Source organism: Haliotis asinina, chromosome 2, assembly GCF_037392515.1.
Source record: "Haliotis asinina isolate JCU_RB_2024 chromosome 2, JCU_Hal_asi_v2, whole genome shotgun sequence".
Classification (NCBI taxonomy): Eukaryota; Metazoa; Mollusca; class Gastropoda; order Lepetellida; family Haliotidae; genus Haliotis; species Haliotis asinina.
Window position 1 is genome coordinate 94140422 of NC_090281.1, and position 25594 is coordinate 94166015.

The 25594-nt window shown below is 39.2% G+C and overlaps 2 protein-coding genes across 3 annotated transcripts in view; one reads left to right on the plus strand and one right to left on the minus strand.

Annotated features, from left to right (window-relative positions):
• Positions 1–632: 632 nt before the first annotated feature.
• LOC137274629 (glutamate receptor-like) lies at positions 633–13081 on the plus strand. The gene is made up of 9 exons (XM_067807928.1): positions 633–827; positions 1373–1516; positions 6875–7120; positions 8136–8350; positions 9229–9282; positions 9966–10097; positions 10530–10712; positions 12043–12150; positions 12948–13081. The coding sequence occupies exons 1-9, from the start codon at positions 704–706 to the stop codon at positions 13065–13067; spliced, it is 1326 nt and encodes a 441-aa protein (XP_067664029.1). The 5' UTR covers positions 633–703; the 3' UTR covers positions 13068–13081.
• A 3783-nt stretch (positions 13082–16864) lies between these two features.
• Positions 16865–25594, minus strand: part of LOC137273039 (glutamate receptor-like) — a 55171-nt gene continuing 46441 nt past the window's right edge. The window contains exons 13-17 of one of the 2 annotated variants that reach the window (XM_067805479.1): positions 22359–22606; positions 21614–21725; positions 19949–20086; positions 19278–19379; positions 16865–17588 (exon numbers count right to left, since the gene is read on the minus strand). In XM_067805479.1, the coding sequence (XP_067661580.1) occupies positions 17514–17588; positions 19278–19379; positions 19949–20086; positions 21614–21725; positions 22359–22606 (675 nt within the window). In that variant the 3' untranslated portion in view covers positions 16865–17513. The remainder of the gene's footprint in view (positions 17589–19277; positions 19380–19948; positions 20087–21613; positions 21726–22358; positions 22607–25594) is intronic. The other variant, XM_067805480.1, reaches the window with a different exon arrangement.

The window sequence follows — 25594 nt, forward strand, 5'->3', positions numbered from 1 at the left end:
CCGTAAGTGAGAGTGTTGAAAATAACGTGGCTTGGAGCCATATTTGACGAGTTTCTCGGTGACGGGGTGGGGTGGCGGATGGGGGATATCAGTGATGTGCTTCACTCCGTATCAGCAATATAACAGCTGTTAACACCTGGTCCTAAGCTGAATTTCTATTTGTGTAATCAAAACAGTTCGTGATCATACTTTATACCTTACATACTCTTAACAAAAATACATGATGATGTTGATGATGATGATTCTTTATTTACATCCCAAATCATGTTTTGTTTCTGCATTCAAAATATTCAGCTACCATTAATGCTTGTTTGAAACATCAGAACACAGTATGTATAAGTTAACTTTTGAAGTTATTAAGTGACGTACGGTACACAAACTATCCATGATAGATCACAACAGACCGTTAGACAGAAGCTCTGACAAGTGCACACGGTGATAATACAAAGGAACAAAACGACAAGAGTCTTTGGCTGCTGCAGACAGCCATACCGTTGAAACATCAGACAGTTTTGGAGGCGCGCGTCGAAGGGATGAGTGAGTCACGACAGACCACCCTCTCACTCGAAAATCAATACGCCAAGACACTTTCTTTATACTTTCTTTTCACCGTACTGCGCAAGTCCGGAAGTCAAGGAGCTTCCGCTGTAACCACCGAAATAATCACTGGCAACTTGAAAACACCGTTTTAGTGGCTACAATAATGATAATTCATGCCAGTTTCAGGGTTTTAATGGACGCCAGTGCACTGATGGTGCTGGTATCGACGTTTGAAGTTGCCTTGAGCGCCAAGTCTGGATTTTCAAACAAAGCTAAGCTGAGTGTTGGTGAGATTATCATTCAAAGATATTATTAATTGATTAGGAAATTTGTTTACGATGCTGTTTTGCCTTCTAATAATAGTACAGGATATTCACTGTATTTCTATGTTTCTCAATGCCGGTGAGTGTTATTAAAATGTTCTCACGCAATAGCATATTTCATCAAACTTGCACTATTATGATAGTTATTGGAAGTAATGATGTCTATTTGTATATATCACAACGGCTGGGTAAAGGTGTGAGGACTGTGTGTTCTTTTCACGCCGTGTTCCCTTGGTCAGTTACAACTATAGTGTGGCGTCCTGACCATATGTTACTCGCTATGATATTTATAAACATATCTCCACCAAAAGCATCGACCGATTCAATGAGAGCGTGGTTGACTCATTGTCAGCTAACGGTGGCACTCGTTTCAAACAGATGCTAAAACATGCAAATGCTCAGTGAACCACTAGTAGGGTGCAAATCAAAGTAGTGAAGGACATCATCCACTGTCAATGACCGAACGAGCGTCCCTGTTTGGTATTTATTATATTCCTTGTGTCATCCAGGCGTGCTACTTGACGTCCGATCTGTCCATCTTCGGCCTTTGCTGGAGGCAAAGATGGGAGAAAAGAGGGAGGAAAGCAGTGTCTCGTTTCAACCACACATCTCCACTGTCGACATCACCGACAGCTTTGCCGTCAGTAACGCCAGTGAGTAGAGGAAGCTGCGGTCACACTGGTGTATACTGGATCGATATTGATCAACATACTTAGCATGATATTGTCACATGTGATGGAGGTTCTGAAGACAGGCTACTTATGGCAACATTTTAAAGCCTAACTTTTTAGAAGTTGGGCAAAGAATGAATAAGAAACAAAAACCCAGGAAACCCACCCTAATAATTCCCAAAAGCAAAGAATTACAATAAAAACAAACCAAACAACCAAAAGAAAACTAGAACAATGTTCACCCCCACTTTTGCATCATCTCTCTCATCAAACATCATAATACACCCTCCAGAACATCTCTCCATCCATCCATTAATCCATCTTGATTCTACTTTGGGAAGAAATGGCAAACTTTAAAACGTCAATCCGGAAGATAGCCCGCCCCAAATAACAGTTACTGCAAATTCCATAAACGATAAACTTGGGGTGTAAAATGTGTTAAAGGATCACCGAAAATCATCAGTGACACCAGGTGTTCGCGACAAGGGTATCAGCAGTGTTTAAAACAGATCTACTCAGATGCAAACAGAGGTTTCGATTATCGTATCATCTCCATCCGACCTTTGCTGCCATGACCAAATCTCATGTCCGCTATTTCCAGCCCCATTAACTCACTAAACCTTTAAAACTTTTCTTCGTGCTCAGGGGTCTCGGCAAAATGTCTGTTGTCTGAAATGCGTATTAGGTCGGGATTTCCTCCCACTTAAACTGACACGCCTGTTATAATTGAGATACTGTTCAAAGCTCGTTAAACGTAATTCAGTTTTAGAAGGTATTCTTCGGAGCCTATGAACAATCTTTATCTGCACTGTTGCATATTTGCACTCCGTTCGTTTCGACCTTTTGATACCTAGCTTGACTGGAGTCCGGTCTTCCAGTTCTATACAGAATACCGTAAAGGGTCACAATGATGTCCGTTGTGATTTACGGGTTGCGGTGCCCTGTTATACGGGTGTGGGATACCGAGTATTTTGGTCGTCTGTCTTAAAGTTACTTCCTGTCCAGTACCGATGTATCAGAATGTATTGTTTTGCAATTTATCGAAGTATTTATTCGCGACCGCATCATTTCAGTGGCACCTTCATATGTATTTAGCATGTCAACAGCATCATGCCATTGTCATGTGAAAAGTATAGTGTAAATGTGAATATAGAAGAATTCAAATATGTCATTCTAAGATTGTCCTGTGAAAATGCCATTATCTAGCCAAATGTTCATGTACGTCAATGATGTGTGGGACCTCATACAAACACATGTACTTAGACCTATTCCAGATCGATGGGGATTCAGGAATGGGTGTTTAACATAACCGGTCACCGAGTTTCCTCCCTTTAGCTTTTCGAAGCAACATTACAACACGGGTGATATCCTCTGGACCGTTAGATCAGTTTGTTATGTTATCTGTTTCGAATGTTTGAGTGTCAGAAAAAGAAAGACTGTTCATGTACGGCAAACGATGCTCATGTGTCGGTCCACAGTACCTGGACGGCTCAAACAACAATATGACTTTAAACAACCACTGGTGAAATATTGCGGGCAATACACATATCAAATATGTTTCCCATCTAACACAAGTACATTTATAGTCTTACCAGAAAGCTTTCAAACGTCTGCCAACACTTGATGTCACCAGTAATTGATTGTAATTCCTAGGCACACGGGCATGTGCAGTGGTCGGAATCGGTGGACGGTGATCTTATAGGTTGTGAGTTCTTTACTGGCAAGCATTTTCTTGCATAAAAAGTTAGTTAATACTTACTGTATATCATTCTGTCATGTGGGCCATATCAGAACATATATCATTTTCAACTTCCACACGTCAATACCGCCATATGATCGCGTTGTTTTATCGATACCAGCGATTGCTTTTGGTTATGTCTCGCTCGTAATTAGGGGAACTATAAGCCTCGATCATGTAACAATTCTCAATGGTTGAGGCGTTGGCACACTTGAACTATTACCAATGCCGCGAAGACAGTTCGAATTCCACCCACATAGAATCATGATAAAATCAAGTGAAAAGTATTATGAATGATGAATTATGAGATATTAGGCACACACGAGGTGCAAATATAGAATATATGCTCGTAAATTCACATGAAAGCAAATGAACAGATGAAACGGTTTACGTACGATAGATATATTTGGGGAAACAACTTTCAAGAACATTTATCATCATACTATTAGTAATAGTTCTAGAATTTGTACAAAAATGTAGATATGATGTTAAATATACGCATACAAACTACAACCACCACAACACCCACTGGGATACTCATAATTCACCCCCTTCTTCCACCACTAGTACTTTAACGACAACTACCTGAGTTTGGTTGCACCAGTGTGTGCCATAATATGTCCTCTCTGGATGTGGAACTATTCAGACTTGATGACTTTACAAAACCACGACTGATCAAAGTATAATGACGTTCTGATGAAAGTCAAATGTATGTATTCATCAAATTAGTGTTTGCTAAGCGAAGGGACCTGTCTTCTACCGATGTCTGATTAGACGTCCTGTATGTACAAGAGTGAGGGAATACATATAATCATATCTTGGTGTGCCAGCTGTCATGTGTATATATCAAGTGTAGTTTATTACAAACGCGGCCGTGGAAGCGAATCACACGTAGGAGGAATATAGCACATCTTTCTGTATTCATGAGTTAATATAAGACCGTAAAGATGAAACCGATTATTATAGGGGTTCAGACGCAACAAAAAAGGAATTTGCACGAATGCAAACACAAAGTAATCTTTGTCAATTTCCATAGTAAAGTCTCCTATATTGGGACATCATTTGGTATTTTGGCCCAGACGCTGTATATTGACACAGTACAAACTGGAATAACGTTTAATACAGTGCAATCTACTGGATCCACGAACCTAGGAAAATCCATTACCAGAAATCGGGATTGGATCTATTGGTGCCGATCATACACATGTGTACAAGCTTGATGCTTTCCAATCAACGAGAAAAGCTCCATTTCGTTATATTTTCGAAATGTAATGACAACTACAGAATTATCAGTTAAGGGCAGAAATGGAAGCGTGTCGATATCATATTGGCCTGATGTTGATAGCAGGAACTGCAATCACAGAAATCTCTGTGCCATTGGCCGTTTCACCCATGGGTCATGGTCTTTCATTTGAGTAAAGCACATGAAGAGACCTTCCCTCTTGGGGCTTGAGATAGCTTCCACTTCGGTGTCCATGACAGCCATGAAATTTATTGCTTGTACAAGTTGCGCAAAGTTTTATCCTACGTGCCAAACGGGAGTTAAGGGGAGCAGTTTTTCACGTGTGGAAAAATATTTTCAATGGCTATTTTTTGCCATATAATTTCATCCCGTTCCAGGTTTGATCTCATGGGTCATCTCGTATATCACTTCGCGTGTTCAAATCCTGTTTGAAACTTCTCATTCGTAAGATTTTGTAACAACTACATTTTATTATGCATGCATACGGAAATGTTCTTGTGTATTGTTCGAATGTGTTCAATGCCATAAGGAGAAATACGTTAGTGCCGTACAATTAGATACAACCTATTTATTAGCTTGAAAAGGAAAACCCTTAATGTATAGTCATTCTCTGATTATGCGTTTGATATGATGTAGAACGGCTTTTTGCTGATCTAAATATTCACACCGCTGAATACAGAATTGTAGACAGATTCTGCTTCGTAGGAAATATATAATCAACATAAGATACTAGAAAATGGCAAAACATACGTAATAAGTCATAACAACATGGTCCTTAAACATTAGGAGAAAAAACAAGGGCGTATGTGAACTTTACCCTGGAGACTACTGTTCTGATTGGTCTGTTTAGATGTTAGAACCTTTCCATGAACGGCAAATTGGTATGCCACATAAGTTTAGAATTGTACAAAGTAACAAAAAATATGGGAACCCCTTGTTCATAATGTTGACTGCGTCACAAGCATGTGCTAATAGAAGTATCCCTACCACGTGTATGTGATAGGATGAGCTTATCCTGTCCCAGCAGCCACATACGGCACGCGCATGCAAATATGAGTACAGAGTAATTCGTAATTCCTCTGGTAAATGACTGTAGCACAGAGGACAGGTCACGATAGGGAATTGTAAACCCAATCAAACAATTTTGGGTAGGATTCGTATGACATTCTTTATATGCGTGGTAGGTAATTATTCCAGAACACGATGACAGAAAGCTATGGACTATGGCTCGGCATGAAAGGACAAGTAACTACTGGAAAGTTGAAAATTAATCTTACTCCAATCATACGTTCTTGAAGAACGTATGGCTTGGAACTAAATCTGCAGTATAGCTTATGCAGCAGATAATGCGGTTTCACTGAAAACACATTCTCGTTCCATTATATCGACTGAAGGACGCCGTAAACCGGAACAAAAAAATGGAGATTCCGAATTGAGTCGGTAAATTTGTTTCAGTATCCACTGAATCAACTTACGAAAAAAGGACCAGTAACGTAAAGGCTGACGATCGACAGCATGGTTCATTCCCAGCTATAGGTACAGAGCTGGCGGAAACTGAAGTTCTTCGAGACTCATCTACTGATCAATGAGATAAAACAGAGATACAGTTATGAATATAGTAACAGCTGATGCATTGTATAGACCTGTCTCTTAAACACCCATCAGTGTCATCCTCCAGAGTGTGTAGCCATGTTCTGTATGTCCTGTTGCCATGTGAATGTACTGTGTCATTATGAGGTTGTGTAGGAGGAGTCCCATGTTTTCCTGAGAGACGTATATTTTGTAGTAGGACACATTGGGCCCACAAAACACAACTGGGCTGGGTATGCGAGTTAGTTTGCCAGGCTAGACACGTCTGTGATATTTGTGTTAAGGTTCACAGTAGGGAATATCAAGCTAAATATGATGTTACAGTATAAATTTCCCACATTACACATGAAACTTCACTACATTATGTCCTATTTGTTATGTCATGCACGCTTCCAAATTAAGCCAGAATTTTAAGTCTGAGTCGATACAAAGAAATATTACCGTAGTGCATCAAATCAGAAATCCCGTAGCAGAGGCATCACACAGAATTTTAAGCTTTGTGAGAAGGCCCGGAATTCTGAGGTCAAGGAAAAATCAAAACTAATAACCACACACTACTTTGTGCTAAGCGAAAAATGTGTGGTTTTGGCTTTCGATTAAAAATATACCGAAACTTGATATGATGTCGAATGGATACAGTGGATGACAATATTGATGTCCCTCTGACCTTGGAATAATTTTACCAGACATATACTGTTCAAACTGTGTTCAAACTGTTTTCATCATATTTTCACAGTTAATTTTCAGAGGTTTTCGTATTATATTCTAGTGTGTGATCTAATAACAAAAGACGTCGTCGCCATCATCGGCGTGACCAACGCCTCCTCACTATCCACCATCCAGTCTTACAGCAACACCTTCAACATGCCCTTCGTGAGCATCGGATCAACACAGAACTTCACGACGACCCCGGGTTTCCAATTGTTTGTCCGCCCGTCTTTCATGGGGGCGGTGGTCGATCTGCTTCACTACTACGGATGCAGGAAGGCCGTGTACATCTACGACTCGGATGAAGGCAGGCGGAATTATTGTCAAACAGATTCATTGCGAAATTTAATTACCGGAGCGTTTTTAGAAAACCAGATATGCATAATTGTCGATAACTTTGTTACCCCTACATCGACAACTTTGTGTGGGCTTGTAGACCATGTTTGCAAATTATTTGTGTGATTGTGGTTGAGATTATCGTATCTAATACTTGATCCACTTGGCGAATGTGTCCTCCTGTCAGAGTTCAGTCAATAATTGGCAGGAATATTTTCATGTTAGAGCTAAATCTGAAGCATTGCCCAGAATGATCGCAACAGTGATGTATCGCGTTCACGTTTAGTTTTGCGCAGTAGAAAACTCAGAACGCAATATAACCAGTGTGCCTATTTCAGGACACGGTTGCACGGAATGGCAACATTCGTTTATGGGTTAGCTATTAACCCTAATTTTCAATGATCTATTCTTACAATTTTCATAACGCACAACGGAAAAGGCAAACAATTAATTCCATGTTAATATGATTCCGGTTTGGTAAAAAGAGTTAAAAGAATGGATTTGTACCTTTACCGTGTTTAAGATACATACAGCTGTTTTCCACTCATTGACGCTGAAAAGTATATGGTGGGTAATATTTTGTCAGCACGGAATTACTAAGGCCATTATCAGTGATTTTGAATCTTCTGATTACACTGTACTCAGAGTACAAATTTAAAATTTTAATTATATCCGTTGGACCCCAGGAGTACGTGAATATAGAGAAATGTATCTGGGCGAGCTAAAAGATATGAATCAACATCTATTTCAGCATCATTGATCAGAAGCGTGAACAAGATATGAGACTAACGAGTCTGTTTACAAATGTTGACGGTACGGTCACCTCTAATATATATATTTTACCACTGGAAATCAATGAGAAGGACACAGCCAACTCCAGAATGCCAACTGTATATTTAATAACAAAAGACGTCGTCGTCATCATCGGCGTGACCAACGCCTCTTCACTATGTTGTGTCATGCGTGGAACTGACTTCCTGTTGTAGGTTTGATGCGGATTCAGGACCTGTTCCAATCCTTGAACATGAGGGACTTACTGATAGATCTCGATGTGAGGAGGATACACTCACCTCCGTTCACGAAGGACGTCATGGGTATTCCAGCTGGAGTTGATTATATGAGCAAAGGAGACACCGCCCATAAGGTATTTTACATCATGGACCTTGAACAACTCGATGTCCTTGGCGTCATCCGTTATTTGGTAAGATACTATTTATTCAACTAGCGATTACCAGTACCGTATGTGTTATTCGTAGCGAGAGCACTTGCACGTTGCATCAGGTGCATGTCCTTAGCTTTTTATTACAACAACTGTCAACATAAGGCTGATGTGTGTTTGGGGGGTGATTGTGGAAGCATGTTTAACGTGTGAACACGTGGAGGCTCATGAAAACAATCGCTCAGCCTACTCCTAACTAAAGACCAGGAAGAAATAATAGGGATTTAATCCCACTGTCAGCAGATCCTGGTAGTAAAGGCAGACAACTCGACTAAGCCGATTAGATTACACATGCACCTACACAATGGTACGGAATTCTTGTATTATTTGAAACAGGATATTTGGTGCTGTGTGTAACATAGTGTCTGATGTGGACGATTTGAGATATCGGTAGATATAATAAAGACGAAGAATCGATCGCGAAACTACACACGGCTTACTGGATGACTGACTGATCGATCAGTCAATCTACCTACCTACGTAACTACGTAACTAGGTACCTCCGCACGTACGTACGTACATACGTTGCTGCCTACCTACTGATTCATGCATTCATATTGTGTTTGTGGGTCTGTGAATGTTATTAACACCACATGTGTAATTACAAACGTTTAACCGATGTAACCGATGAGCACATCAAAGCTCCGGCTGACATTCACTATAAATACCTTCATGACATCAAAGTACGTATGCTAGACGTAGAGTATTGGGACTTTTTGAGTTGAAGGTTAATCTGCTCATGATCAAAGGGCTTGACAATTTAGCATCAGCCATTGCTTTGATGACATCTATGTTATACTATTTATGCATGTTATGGGTTATGCATGACTTCTATCCACTGCATAATGTTATACTTGCAGAGGAAAGAACACATCATTTCCGGGATTGATCTGAATATAATAGCTGTTGCCTTGGTAAGGAAATGTCACATACGTTAGCAATGTAAAGTACTAGTGTTTTAGCGAGTAAGGTTTAGTTTTACACCGCTTTTAACAATATTCCAACACTATCACAGCGGGATACATAAGATATGGACTTGACAATTTACACATTGTACCAATGTGGGAATTCGAAAATCTTCGACTTGGCAAGGTTACCCTATCGCCCAGCTGTGTTCTGAAAAAATGAACCCTTGAAACAATGAATGCGTGAAATGAGAATTCCAATCATATACTTACTTCCTTAATGACGTTGTCCACATTAATATAACTATACTGTGAACATTTCATGTCATACTTTACCCGAATGGGAGATTCTTTTGAGTTTACGAAATATGTACAATATGTGTAGGTTGTTAGGGGTTTCATCATCATAGTGTTGGATGTGTTATAAGGAAGTGTATACACTCTAGCGTTTATCCCCATGGTATCCTTGACGATCCGGGTTAGAAATGATCTTCAGAAAATATCTATGCTTGTCGTAAGAGGCGACTAATGGGATCGGATGACACACTTCATCGTATCCCAGTTGCATAGCTCGATGTTCATGTTGTTGATCACTGGATTGTCTGTTCCAGACAGTTATTTACTAACCGTCGCAATATGGCTAGAATATTGCTGAGTGCGGAGTAAAACTAAACTCATGTGGTCTGTTGTAGGATCTGGTACCAGTGTCGTCCTCCAACACAGACCTGTCCTCTACCAACATATCGGGCTTCCAGCTTGTGACGGACGGGTCGGAACGTCACGTGATAGGTCCTCATGATTCAGTTGAAAGAGATACCACAACGGTGAGAATCTGCTGGTTCCATCATGAGACTTTTGAACTACATTTTCTAACGATGACAATTGTCCTTAACAAACCCACGAGTCATATGGGATGAACTTTGAGACGATTGTTCTGAATGTCAGAAAATACATGGCTATCATACTGGACCGTGTATTGCAATACCACTGCGACGTGCTAGCAGTCTGTTTGGGTGTTCATAACATCAACCAGGGGTTTGTGTCTGACCGACGCAGTTATGTGCATGTAGCCTCCATTTATCTGGAATGGTGATACGAATGGCGTTAAGCGACGGGAAATGACCTATTAGTAAAGAGACAAGAACGCTGTTATTATTAGTTAAATGGGATGAATGAGTGAGTTAAAACCAGCACATATAATATTATTTCAGGTACAGTGTACGATAAATCACATGTGTGATTCTTCGATCTTCCAGAGCACGGAAGCATTGTTGGTCGACGCTGTAGATACTCTGAGGACGGCAGTAGAGGAGGTGGAGAGAGTCAATCCTGGCTGGTTGGGAGAAAGAAGCAAACAATCAGACAATCAAGTGAAGTGTACAAACTTTGTCGTGGACAAAACCAGCCACGGGCAAACGCTTATGGAGCATCTGAGGCAGGTTGGTGTAGTTGGGATATGTTTCACAAGGGGTAAATGATGGTTACCACATGAATGAATGAATGAATGAATGAATGAATGAATGAAAGAATGTTTTATTTTTGTTTTCCCTCCCAGATGTACGAAGTAGGATTTGAGAATAAACCTCAATGAGAGGTTGGACAGCTGACAACTTGATAGCGGGGGCAGAATCATTTGCTTTCGCTTATTGTAGATTGCCTTCAATTGCTTGACTGTTTGGACCTTCCAGCCAGTCTTGAATACTTCATGCCGATAACCCCCGCTGGCTTCCATTAGATCAAATTTTCACACCAACAGTTTACACGTTCGATATCCTGGAATATAATATTTCAGGATCAGAAAATGATTAAATGTTGGGTTTGTACTTGCTTACAGTAACTGACTGACGTCATAGTATATTTTGAATGTTGAAGTTGGGAAGATTGTGGCCTTCATGTGTATCGGGCTTAGTTTTGTGTGACGGTGTAGTTATAGCCCCACCACAGCAGAGCTACATCAGATATCTACCCAACTCCTAACACTGAAGTAGTAGTCTCAATCCTTTGTACAGCCTTGTCTTCTAAATCCTGTCTATTACTTTGATTAAAATCATTTCATGACAAGATATAAACGCAAAACATAAAAACACCGCTAGCATCTTTTAAAGATGGAAATATTCCACTGACCCAAATAAAAGGGTTCTACAAGTAGGTCCATTTACCCTCCAGCAGCTCAGGGAGGTGTAAGCGCTCCACGTGATACGTGAAGTCTTATTTCATTCAAATCTGAAACAGCCATAATTCATAATCTGACGTTTTCCGTCTCTCACACGTGGTACCCACTTTTTTCCTTGCCTCTAAGTCTATCAATTGGTTACTAAATGCATACATGTGACATATGTTATATTTGGGATTACACTTTCTCAGTAAAGTAAAAATTCTAGTAATTTTAGGTTGAGTCCCATCCGGGATCAACACCTAGGCACCTAATCGCCAGCACAGAAAGTCAGCTGCCTAGCCCTTTCAGCCACCGCGACTTCCACAAAAATGAAAGGTGGACAACTGGTAGTCTAGACTGCGTACTTTGTGTACCCCTCTGATAAGTGTAAACTGGCACGGCTCCCTCGGCCGAAAGCTATGACTGCACAATGCCATTTAGAAAGTGGTCAAATGTAACATATGTCGTATTTCGGATTACGCTTTCTTAGCAAAGTACAAATTCTAGTACTTACTTAAGAACACTTACGTCAGCAGTGTAATCAGCCTAATGTAATCACTGACGTCAGCAATGTAATCAGTCCAATGTAATCCACTCCATGCATGTACTTACAGGTTGAGTTTGATGGTCAGACTGGCAGAGTAACATTTGATGAAAACGGAAAAAGGAACAACTTTGCCTTAGAAATATTTGAATCTACTAGCGGTGAAGCAAACAAAAGGGTAATAAAATCAAATCCTTTCTCACAAGTGCTGCTTTTTCTTCTTGAAGGATATAAAGAATACTCCATCGGTGGACAGAGCGTCTGCCCGGAGATTCGATCGTATTTTCTTCCTTTCTGTAACCCTGCCTGATGCTCATGTGTATGGAGTCAGTGCTGTGTCTCTCTGGTGGGACAGTCATGTTAAACTGCGGCCTAGCATCTAACTGGATCCATGTTAAGGCACGCAGATGGATATTTGATTCTGGATGCTGATACCGTGTCTTAGATCCATTTAGGTGTTTCAACTCATAGATGGATGCAATAATAATTTTTTGTCATTTCGAGCTATTTTCATTTTCTGTAACTACAGTTTTTTTCCGTACATTATTCAACTTCATATTTCTACATCGTATGAGATCAAATATATTGCGCTTGACCTGTGAAAAGAACTGTTTGTACAGATTGTGAACAAAACCAGGAGTGGTTGATATTATGAGCTATTTAGCATGTCAGAAAAAAATGGAAACACATAGATTCACAACGCACGCCTTTTCAGAATGAGTTGCGCGGAGGATGTGGGTGGGACATGAAGAAAGTTTCCCTTAGATATTTCAGGATCCTCTGTTTCAGACCGGCTCTGACTGACATTAATAATTTATCATCTTCCTGCCCATGGTTTCATGGTGGTAAACTGCCTATAGGAAAATCGCTTCCCCGTCCTCCAAAATACAAATACAACGACTACCACTAAACTATTGTCCATAGTATGATTCCGCCATTTCACACCGTGTTAATGCTACATGTTGACGTTTTCAGATCGGCAAATGGCACCCAGAACGAGGCTTACGAATGTCCTCGAGTTGGAACATAGAGAAGACCGTCATTTTGCTTATTAATAACACTCGTCCGGTAAATTTTGTACAAAGATCTGAATAAAGGTTGAAGCGTCAGTTATAATGTTGTTTCACCATTCAAAGGAAAACATCAATCGTCTTCAAAAACGGTTCCCCTCGAATTATCTAGGGACCGTTTTCATAATCGCTGTTCTGAGTCGGTGAGCAGAAATCATAATGTGATCATGTTTCTCTCTCAATCAAAAACACTTCATTCGAAGCAACTGGGGAGTATTGACGAACAAATTACTTTTATTGAAGTGAAGGCTGAAAGAATACTTTGTGCGCATGTTGTTGTGTAAAGAATTTCTGTAATCGCGACAGCAGTTTGAATTTAACTGAATACTGTAAAATGCAGTTCATTCCAGGCGTGCAAGACAGCTTTGGTCGTGGTTCGCTATTGGTTATTACTCTGGATGGCTTCTTTTACAATAGTCGTGTTTCACTTAACCTGGTGGTTTTCACAAAGCATGGAAGACTCGCACCACATCGGGATTTCTTCCACTACAGTTGGCTGGTTTGCAGTTTAACGCCTCGTTCAGCAATCTTCCAGCTATATGACGGCGGTCTATATATTAGCGAGGCTGGAATAGAACAATCCGGTGATCAACAACATGGAGCTACGAAGCATTGGTTGCTCACGACCTTCATAGGTTTCTTCCAGAAAAGACTGCATAACTGGAATAATATTCATTGCAGCGTGAGATGCCGCGCTAACACTGCTGACCTCCAATTACATGTTGATAGAGCAGTATCTCAGACTGGGAATGGAGGAGGTTCTATTACATATTTCTCCCAAGTGTACCCTTGGCAGACAAAATGCATTAGGTATAAACGTTTACATTTATGCAAATTTGAAACGAATCGCAATATTCTTATATAACTATAACTATTTATCAGTGTATTTCAAGGGTTGCAAAGTGTAAAACATCTTTGGGATTTAATTCATGCACGACTTTATCTTTACCAAACTAAAGATGACGAAGTAAAACTTTCATGGCTAAACTTTGTCTTCCGATACTATTATAACACAACCCATGTTGCATCTGAGCTATGCAAGGGTGCACCAAAATATTGTGGTGTTGACGACACCAATAAACACTTACGCACCGTTAGTACACTTTTTCCCTTGAAAATGCACTGCTACATATTGGAACAACTAGCCCTAAATATACGGCGGAGTGTTGGGCGACAAAAGAAATGGGCTTCGCACACTGTACCCACGTGGGGAATCGAACTTGGACATCAGCAAAGGCTTTAACCACTGGACTACCTCAACGCCTCTTTGCTTGAGTGTATATTGCTTAGTGTCCAGTGTCGATGTTTGAGTGACCATGTAAAAGCCTGGAATTCTCTGTGTCTGAAATACACTGAAACAATACGACCTTCGGCTGTGACTCAGACACTGGCCACGGGTTCTATTGCAAGCTCCCAGGACCACTAAATGGTGACATATTCCTTCCAATCGAAGTTTGTCGCAGTAACCTAGCTCAAGCTCCATAAAGTAATGCTAGGTCATAAAAGTTTAACTGCACGCTATAACGGCGGATTTCGATTTCACAGGATGATCTAAATCAACGAAAACACACAGCAAATCGACACTGATTCTCACGAATTTTATTACAAATTTACAGGTTGACTTTCAAAAGACTGACAAAATTATTCACAGTTTGTGACGATCTCTCCTCCTCAACAAATGTACTAGATGGAATGCTAAACGGCATGAACAGCTGAATGTGGCATATGAATATATACACACTGGTTAGCAGGACACACGAAGCAGCTCTGAAAGCAGAATTCAGACATGACATTCCCTCTTTTCAAAGCTAATAATTAAAACTGGCTCATACACAATTGTACATAATCCGACCAATGTCCAAGAAATATCAGTTGAGCTTGGAGAAACGTGGAACATATATTTGAAATAAAATTCATTCATGTGTATAGGCAATAGAGAGATAACATGAAAACACATAAAACGGCATTGGCCAATGGGCCTAGAAGATAGATCAAACTGGTCTTTATTGATACACGTGGAAGATCGTGATCGGGTTTTTTTAAATCTCAAAGTGCACCACTAGAAACAAACAAACAAGTCTTAAGGTAACATTATAGACAATATTACAAACGTGTATTTGACACTGAAGCGACCGTGTGGCTTGGAGTACAATATGAAACTAATTCAGAATGTTTTGAAATACTATTATTGCAATTCAACTGTATGAACGATAATGAAGTGCAAACCTAAGAAGAACAGATACAAGGTATTTGATGATGCATTGTGACCGTGCTGTATGTCCGTGTAATGCAAATGGCTACCTCTAGGACAATATCAATATGTATTATCAGTACATAAGCCAAAATTACATGCGTAAACCTGGCAGGACTATGATATTATCTACAACTTCTAACATAAAATATAATTCACGTCATGTAACAATATAGATTTAAAATAGCATACAACCAACAAGAAATAAACGAAGTAGGCATCGTATAGAATTACATAATATAGACTCTGAATAACTGACTTAATTTTTTAAATAAGTAAGAATCGTCCTGTTTGCAATTCACTTAAAAGTAATACTGATTATACAATGTATACATTTACCAAAAGCACTATAGACACACACATACTAACATACGTTGTATCCTATTAAACCAAAGTGATCGAAAACAGAACATAACGTCCACCTACACGACAGTCTATGTTCATTTGAGCAATCAGGTGAAACCATTACTAATGGACCTAGTAATATATATCTAGGTTGACAAACATTATAAAATAGCCAACCCAAGAACAAGTAGAATATATGCAACCCGTATGTTCCCTTCGCAGTCTCATAAAGATAAGGCTACGAACGAATGCTCAGACGATGTATTGAGAAACTGTGTTGCATGAAAGACAATCAAGATGCAGTAGATAATTTGGATTGAAAGTGTTCTGACACTCAATAATCTTTACACTAGGCTACAACGATTTCATTATTTGTTCTTCTGAGATGCCCTTTCGCCACTCGCACCTCAACCGAAACGGCCTTTAAACCAGCGTGTGATGGAACCCTTCTTAGCAGATAAACGGACGACTTCTAACCTACATCTAGAATATGACACAAAGTTTGAGCTTTCTACTTTCATTGAGCTTTATATAAGAGTTTCGTTTTATCAGTTTTTATTTGCAGTTTCCCCTTGAGGGCGACATGTATCGTTTCATTAAATCAGAAACGAAGAACAAATAACTAATCGGTAAGCCAATTCACTAAGTTTTTCTAAGGTGTTTAATGAGATTCAATAAAACTTGAATGTGAAACCCTCCTGATATATTAGGATAGGCATGAACAATGTGTGCACAGGTTGGAAGAAGGACAATTTTGATATCATTCAATGTGTCAAAGCAAATACACCGTGAAGAAAGCATGCCGACTTCTGAGAAGACGTTCTCAGGGAGCCTTATAATGCATTGTCACTGGGTGTCCCACTAGGTATGTACAGCCATATGTAGAGTGTGCGCAACAAAAGCAGTAAACACAGGACGTGGTCTGAAAGGTTGCAATATATCGAAGCAGCATCGACACCTTTGACTTCATTCACAGCAGGGATACACAGTCCTTGTGTTGTCTGTGACTAAACAAATCCATCGAAAATTACTTTCAGAAAGATAGGAACGTTCCAAAATAATATAATCATAATTCATTGATGGCTACTTGTTATTCAGAACACAGAGCACATGCCAAAGGAGATATATATATATATATATATATATATATATATATATATATATATATATATATATATATATATATATATATATATATATATATATATATATATACTGGTCAACTAAATCGTAATGGCGTATGGTCATTGTGTTTCGTGTGCTTGGTCTTGTCTTTGGCATTTAAGCTGTTAGCTTGGCTCATTTAAAATGGTGCGCTTTCATTGTTTGTATTTTGCCATACGTGGATAACAGCGAAAGTCTGAGAACACATTCCACTCTTACCAACTATCAATGGCTAATGCCCTTGGATAATACATAATTCTTATCAAACGATCTTTTGGCCACCTGCTTGGGTTACATTTATGTGCGTTTTTATTACATTCGTATTTTCTTTGATGAAGTATTGTTGGAGTCATAATTGGTTGCATAACGAGAGCTTGGGACACACTGTAACAATTATGTGGGCTGTTGTGGTGCTTTGCACATCAGTGTCAATATTTGTCATCTCCCATCATATTAGTTGGTGCATCAATACATATGTTCTGATATACTTTAATGGGTAACCCGGAACCAATACCAAATGGTGTTCCTACTCAAGAGTGAGGCTAAGGGGAGACGATATGAAAGGATGTCATATTTAGTTTACCACAATGTTCAGAACTGACATCTGTTTAATGCTGTGACTCCGACAATGACCATTGGGTTTAGTTATAAATTTTGCCTCTGATTGCTATCATTGTATACAGTTTGTACAATGATATAATCCGGGCTCAGTCAGACTTGTGTGTGGGTGTTTCCGTCTTGGTAGGTGTCAACTCCGACGATGGGGGTAGGACCGGTGTATGTATACTGAAAGAATTAACACAGATATTAGATGCATCGCTGACGAAGTCCATTCGTCTGGAAATTGGAAACATTTCATAAAATTGCCAAAGCAAAGAATGACTAGAAACCAACTGCTGCTGTGTTCAAACCATTGTTCAAGAAGGTACCATCTAATGGACGCCCATTTGTAATTGAATGAGGTTTCAAATAACACCGGGCGTACACAATTTTCATATATTGGATTTGGTGCTGAGTATGCGCAGCTATCTCTTCTTAAAATGTGCAGACCCAAAGATATATTTCCCTCGGAGAAAAGACATTCTCTTTCATGTTTGCTAATTAGGAAGAAAGACGTCGGCACCAAATGCATTGTCGCTTATAGATTCAAGTTGCAAACGTATGCTGTACTTGTGTGCGCCTAATATGGAAATACATTTGAACTCCTCCTCGGGGAACATAGATTCCAATTTGTATTTTCAGAATAAGGATGTGTAAAATGAATAACGTATGCATTGTGTCCGAAAGTTTCTAATGTCGTTATATCGTCCTTGTGATATCTGTGATATATATGCATTAACTGCTACTGAATATCAGTAATGTGCATGTTCACCGAATACTGCTGAAAGGTGAACGTAATGTTGAATAAGAACAATATATTCAAAAATAGTGAGTAAACAAGCTTAAAGATTGTAAAGTGAAGAATAAGTTTCAATTTGCGGTTATTCATGCGCCGATATGCATTGGTAAACGAATTAGGATTACAATAATAACATTTGTTCAAATATATGAAAGCATATATCTATACATCTATTCCATCGTGAAACAAATTAACCTTCATAATGAACTTTGTCTGCTATTAGTACCATCTATAAAGAAAATGTTTAAAAGGAATGTGAAGCGCAGGTGGGAGAGAAAAGGGTACGAACAAACACTGATGTGTTGTGAGGTGCATATGGAACAAAATGGTGCTAAAATGACACACATTCCGAAACACAAGATACAAAATATCTCATACAAACTGATAAAGGATTTGATGAGATGTCATCATCATGAAATGTTCATTATTGTTTCATGTTCAATATTACATGAGCTCAATTTCAAATGCAGTGTGCTAGTATAAACAATCAACTAAGGAGATACACGTACCAACTATTTTCCTGCAAAATTTCTTTTCTGTGAGTAGTCAACGTACCTTTTGGGCGTTTACAATCAGTGTATGTAATGTCATATTTGGTTTTACATTTTCCCAAACTTGTAATGATCAAATCTTTGGAAAAAAGACTGTGTCTTTAAGATGCTGTATGATATGTTAATGCGAAAGAAATATGCTTACGGTTTCAACATTTATATAAAATAAAAATGCATAGCATTGTTTGATAAATTGAAAAAATATAAGAGAATATTACAAATATAAGTTAATTTAGAGGGTGAAATAACGTGCAACAGTACTGATCTTAGTTAGTCAAGACTACCGTTGTACACTTTGAAGGGATACATCTTTCTTTGTTGATCACGACTAAACGAGGACATTTCATGTTTAGCCGTGATAGGAATGGTTTCTTCCTTTCATTGCAAGTCTTGACAAGAAAAGAACATTTGTATGTGTTCGTCGTGCCAGGACATGAATATAATCCGCTGAGCCAGAAACCACGGGATGGAATCTTGACTAACCAAGATGCTTAAGACGACTGTGGGAGAAAGAAACTAACTCACAGTATTCAATGTCTTCCTAGGGGGCGAGGTGGGTTCATCGCTGTCTGAATGACCACGGAACGAAAGTCGAGCTTTTGATCTAACTGTGGAGCCAAACGTTGTCTGGAAGATGGTAAAAAAACGCCTATGATTCCATCTTATATGTTGGAGCTCATTACTTTTAAAAGGAAGGTACGTTTTTGCAGAATGCATCTAGGTATGATATGTATCTTAAATATGTAAAGATACGCCAAGGCTTTCTCACAAGATTTTGACTAATGCTCTACTTATATGCCATGTCATCATGTTCTATGAAAGGGATATAGGGCAACATGAAATATTGATGAAAAGGGTAGGAAAAGAATAAAAGAATGAAAGGACAAAAAGAAAACAACGTGAAAGCTTGTTATAATACTATAACATGTTAGGCTACAGACATTTGTACGTTTCAAGTATGGTACAAATGTGTGATAAATGCACTGATACACACATGGAAGATACTGTGTGATACTCTATTGATATTACATATCCATTGCGATGAAACATACATGGTATCAACATCGAATTACATGAAGCTGCGGTGATTGTGGTGGTGACATCAGCGTTAATGTCGACAACAACGTCAACGTCATTCATTAAAGGAACATTCATGGGAACAGAGTTACAGGTAGGGAAACAGGTCTTTCTCATACCTTGTATTTTCTGGAGTCGACACGAGACTTATAGAAAAACTCGACCACGGCTGTTACCAGGGCAAGAATGAGTCCTCCAATAAGAATGTAAAAGATACCTGCCACGTTTTGTAACGTCAGTGCACTCTGTGTCCCGTCCTGAAAAACAACAAGGCGAAGATCCTCCATTTTGCATCCGTTGTGATGAAAGAATCACGGTTAAGCATGTTTTCATCACAAGGGATCTTTATTTCACAGTCTCATCCTACCAGGATCAGTTTTTATTTGTCCTCATTTAATTTTAATCTTCTTATACGGAATTTACCTGAATCATAAATTTTGATCACGTACTTGAACAATTATGTTCTTCTTAAATTTGGTCAAATGGATACACAACTATGATTGTTAGGGTTTGGACCGTCAGTAGGGGTTGAGGTCGAATGGATACACGGTTATGATTGTTAGGGTTTGCACCGTCAGTAGGGGTTGAGGTCGAATGGATACACGACTATGATTGTTAGGGTTTGCACCGTCAGTAGGGGTTGAGGTCGAATGGATACACGACTATGATTGTTAGGGTTTGCACCGTCAGAAGGGGTTGAGGTCGAATGGATACACGACTATGGTTGTTAGGGTTTTTACCATCAGAAGGGGTTGAGGTCGAATGGATACACGGCTATGATTGTTAGGGTTTGTACCGTTAGAAGGGGTTGACATAGCGGAAACTAATTGTCCTCCATAAGGAATACTTGGACCACATCATTCACTGTATGTTGATCATTGCCAGAATTTTAATCGTATAATCTTTGAAGTTTTAATTTATGGCTTAATTGCTCAAACCTCGCCAACAGCTGAAAGGATGTTGTAAATCCAGCTAGGGTCCATGCTGGTAGCTTAAGTAATGTAGGTCCCCATGGTCTCTAGCATGGTGACGTTCCATCATTTGCTGGCGATCTATAGCCTCGTCTTCGTAAATACAATAGTTTTGTATTTGTATGCTGGTTTTAAGCACATCTGCATTACTCTAGCTGTTTTACACTCACTCGATGTAATCTTTAATTATTGTGTATTCAAAACCTTTCTCGGAATAATATGGATGAAATAGTGCCGATGTGACTATAAATGTTAAGTCACTCACTCCTGACAAACAACATGAGTGATATCCCTTCTTTAGCATCTGAAACTTATGTGAAACAAGGTAGTATTATATCATACTTGCTAAGAGAAAAACAGGTTGAACTTTTAATTTGATTTGATCACCATGTGTAAAAACAAAACATAACGAAGTGAGCACTTACATATAACACCGAAGTAATTCTACAACCACTGACGTTTGTACGACGGACTATGTTCATCATTAATTAATGTAATGACATGAGGTAGTGAAACTACCACGTAAGGAAATACTTTAGCTTTAAGATTAATATGTCAGAACAGTTCACAATCGAACTATCTCTCTTTGACTTTTAGAATCCGAAACTGAGCGCTTCTGTCAAGTATTTATGCTCACCATTTACCAAATAACTTCCATTAACTGAAAGCAATCAGTGTTAGTTGCACCCCTTGTGGTTGTGTGAGCAGGGCATGATTCTAATCTGCCCCTCCTGGTGCGATTACAGATAGTTGCATTAAGAACAATTACTCTAAATATGTCGGGGACGTGACTACTTAGGGGGAAAATAATACCGTGGATGTGCTCTCTGTAGTACACTCCCCTTGGTCGTACCACCAGTGCTTCTGCCATTGTGCCAATTTACCAGATTCTCTCAGCTCCAAAACAGCAAAGTTCAGGTAGTCCCTGTGGAGCAAGAATATGGAAGTTTTGCAGTCCCTGTCATCGTCTTTGCATATTATTCAAGATTCGACTTTGATTAAATTCATTATCGTCTTGACGTGAACTTCCAAAGCTTTTGGCTAAAAAACATGACTTGTTATTAGCATCCGTCAAGACGTTAGGGTGATACGTAGGGAAGTATAAATGTATAGCCTGAAATAATATTGGAATACTTTTAAAGATATCCGTTGTTTAAAACATAGTGTTAATGCATTTGCATTGGGCTGAATTGTGCTTTGTCTTTATTAGTTAATTAAAAGTGCAGAAGGTTCTATTGCCTTCAGTGGCTCGTGTTAATTGCTAATCAATCAAAACCTCTTCATTCATTGAGCTTCACGGACAGTGCATGAATGAAAAGGATAACCCTTTCTTAAAGGGAATCTGTGACAGCTTCAGTACATTTGATTCGTGTTGTCCACGGATTATGTCCAATGTGTGATTATGTCCAATGTGTGATGCACAGCCTCTATATATATGCGTCATCTACATGTACGTCAAGAAATATTCTGCGTACTCTGTGAAGGTGTAAAGGTGGAAGTGTTCGAAACATTTGATATATATTAATACACAATATAATGAAAAAGAATGACACAGTACTTGAGTTCGGATCCAACTGGCGTTGCTATCCCGAAACCATTTGAATTGAGGTTCTGTCCAACCTTCATCGTGTCACATGGTTTTCTTTGATTGTAGAAATCGTTGGTGGTGGATTCTATAAGGAAAGCGTATTTCCCATTTTCGGTTCGAACCTTTTCGATGCCCTCTTTTATAGAGTTCACAAACACACTTGGTTGCGCTGAAGTCATGTAGGACCACATTCTGTGATATATTGCTACTTTCGAATTCTGAAACGAACCGAAAAAGTCAAGAGTTAAGCATGTGGTCGTTGCCTGTTTTGTTCACAGTACCTTTTCTTACGTTCGGGACAGGGGCCCATTTCGATGAACACAAAACCCCGCGGGTGACATATTCAGTGTGTACCACAATGGTCAATAGCCCTCCGTGGTGTTTCAAGTCATTACCGTTGCTTTCCAAAGTAGAACATAAAAAATTACAACCCTAATCGAGAATCTTTAGGTCTTGACGGCGTTTCAACGAGGCCCCTATGCTCCTAGAAGAAATGCTTTTCGTTTCTATCGTAATGGACCGTCATCAACCTGACTGACTATCTAAGCACTTTCTTTGAAGACCATTGGGAGCTAAGAGACCAAAACATAGGACGGAGAACGGTGAAAATGGAGTGTCCTATGATGGCAAGATGTCCATGTCATCTTTGTGTTTGACCGATATATAATTAAAAATAAAACATTTCGATGAACAACCGACTGAAGGAATCGTTAGTTTGTGAACATTCATTCAATGTGTTGAAAGCTCAGTTATTTAGTTCGCATTTAAAAGTTCATCATTGCCAAAGTTACTCGGAGGCAGTTTCTGACTTTCTGAAATGACACCAACTGATACCGCACAAAAGAACATGGAAACGTCTAGGTCTAGGTATAAGCTGTTTGGATGGGTGTATAATTGCTGGCATCGGTGTGGATGTAACGTGTTTGACCTTACAGATAAGACAAACCATGGTAAATCATAGTTAATCAACTGAAGAGTGTTATGCTATGGCCTTCTCTAAACGTCCAGCTTCTCATTACCATAAAATCATATTCCGATACAGACAAAAATCTTGATGATCATGTGCACTAACATTTTTTGTCACTGTTTATCTACGTATTCAAACCTCAAAAAGTGAACGCCACACAATAACCATGCAACACAAGACCTGCGATACAGGCAAACTATAGGAATGGACCAGCGACGATCTCTGATGACACCAGGTGTTTGAAGTCATACGTGGCGTTTCTAGGGAATGTTACGTAATATTACACAGGCTTTCATCAATTGCAAATTGATACAAAAGACACCGCTAGGTGACCTGATGTAGAGACAAATACACTGAATCTATTAGGTCTCATATATTCGTCAAGCAATATCTAAAGTATGCGATATCCATGTAAGCGTGTGAAATAGAACTTTTTTTTTATATTTAGGGCTTGCTTCTTTTTGTGAGAAGATTTTATACTCAGTGAAAGGTCCACAAATCCCTCGCGCCCCGAACCCAACAACATAGCCCAACCAGTTAGATTGCATCACACTTCCATTACATAGTGCCTGAACTCCTATGGCATATAAGGGCAATAAACGTGCAATATAGCGCACTCACAACATAATGCCATGTGAGCATAATGTAGGGCTTTAAAGCAAGATCTCTACACGAGGAATAACAATTATGTTTCAGTGCTGTTATATGCAGGCGCGATCAATAGAGGATAACTTGACATAGTATTATCTAACAGCGTGGCGGTTATGGCATAGTTTACCAATATGCATAGGGACTGTGGCGTGGAGCATTACTGGCTCCCCAAAGGACAGGGCACCTGCGTTCTTTCAACAGTCGGTGGCATCTTTGTCACAAGAGTCACTCATGTGTTGAGGAATAGTATGTTGTTGAGTTGGGTAGGAATTTGAGTTTCCTCACACCTAACTTGAGGTTCTCTCGCACACTTAGAACGAGTCTTCAATAAACATTGACCGACAGTTATGTTCTTACAATTGCTCATGTGGACAACTTAGAGGTACGGAAAATCAGACTACCCGAGCACGTCATTGTATGCAAACCGATGAAACAATGGTATACAAACTGAGGACATCCACGTTTACAAACTAAGGACATCACAAACCGAGTATATCATGGTATACAAACTGAGGACATCCACGTTTACAAACTAAGGACATCACAAACCGAGTATATCATGGTATACAAACTGAGGACATCCACGTGTACAAACTAAGGACATCACAAACCGAGTATATCATGGTATACAAACTGAGGACATCCACGTTTACAAACTAAGGACATCACAAACCGAGTATATCATGGTATACAAACTGAAGATATCGTGGAATACAATTGCGTTGCATGTTCTAAAACATATTGTTTACCATTCCATGCCATGAATGCCGTTGAAGTGACCCACAAAGAAGTTGCTGCTAGGGACGCGTACATTGAACAGTATACCCATAGTAAGACCTGATACCAGATTGTCAGGGACATCAGTAACTGTATATTCAAAGGGACAGTACTCCGCAGCAAGGATTTGTATACTGATGGCGTCCAAGGAACGTGTTTCCTGGTTTCAGAGACTCACAGTCCTGTTCACCCCGTCATTATTATTTATAATCATGTCATTGGTAACGTGTAACAGGTGCTTTTTGGCACAATGTGTAGCATTTTGGTTGGAACCAATTGTTCATTGAAATATATATAAATACATACTTGCGCATATATTTGATATAAATCTAACAAAATTGTCGAAAATATTGATATAAGTACAAGTGCTGATATTAATAGGTGTGTGAATGTAAGAATCTCCAGGATGTCAAAATAGTGACAGGATCACGTTTTGTTCTTTAGATTTACGAATGACTCTTCTGTCCATCAGTATTCCTTCTTAATACCATCCATTTCTATTTTGTGAGCAATTACAAAGGTAAACTGTGTACCACTGTTCCATCACATCTGTTAATGTTGGCTTCAAATCTGACTCTGTTCAGTTTCATTTTTCACGTCAATGAAATGGTGTAATGTTTTTGACAAACCAACAACCAATAATGCCAATCAGGTCCAACCTGGGAGTTGAACGTCTGTCACATACATATTTAAACACATGGCATTCAGAAAGGGTATAGACACTGTGCCACTTATGCCCAAAGTTATAATGAATTCACTTATTGAGTCAATGATAATTATTTTACACCACCTTTAGTAATAATTCAGTAGC

Bases quoted from the DNA above. Each gene is read 5' to 3' on its own strand.
- LOC137274629 (XM_067807928.1), top strand. From the start codon at position 704: ATGATAATTCATGCCAGTTTCAGGGTTTTAATGGACGCCAGTGCACTG. The intron at 9,283-9,965 runs GTAAGGAAATGT...GGTCTGTTGTAG, and splicing joins ATATAATAGCTGTTGCCTTG to GATCTGGTACCAGTGTCGTC. The intron at 12,151-12,947 runs GTAATAAAATCA...TGACGTTTTCAG, and splicing joins GCGGTGAAGCAAACAAAAGG to ATCGGCAAATGGCACCCAGA.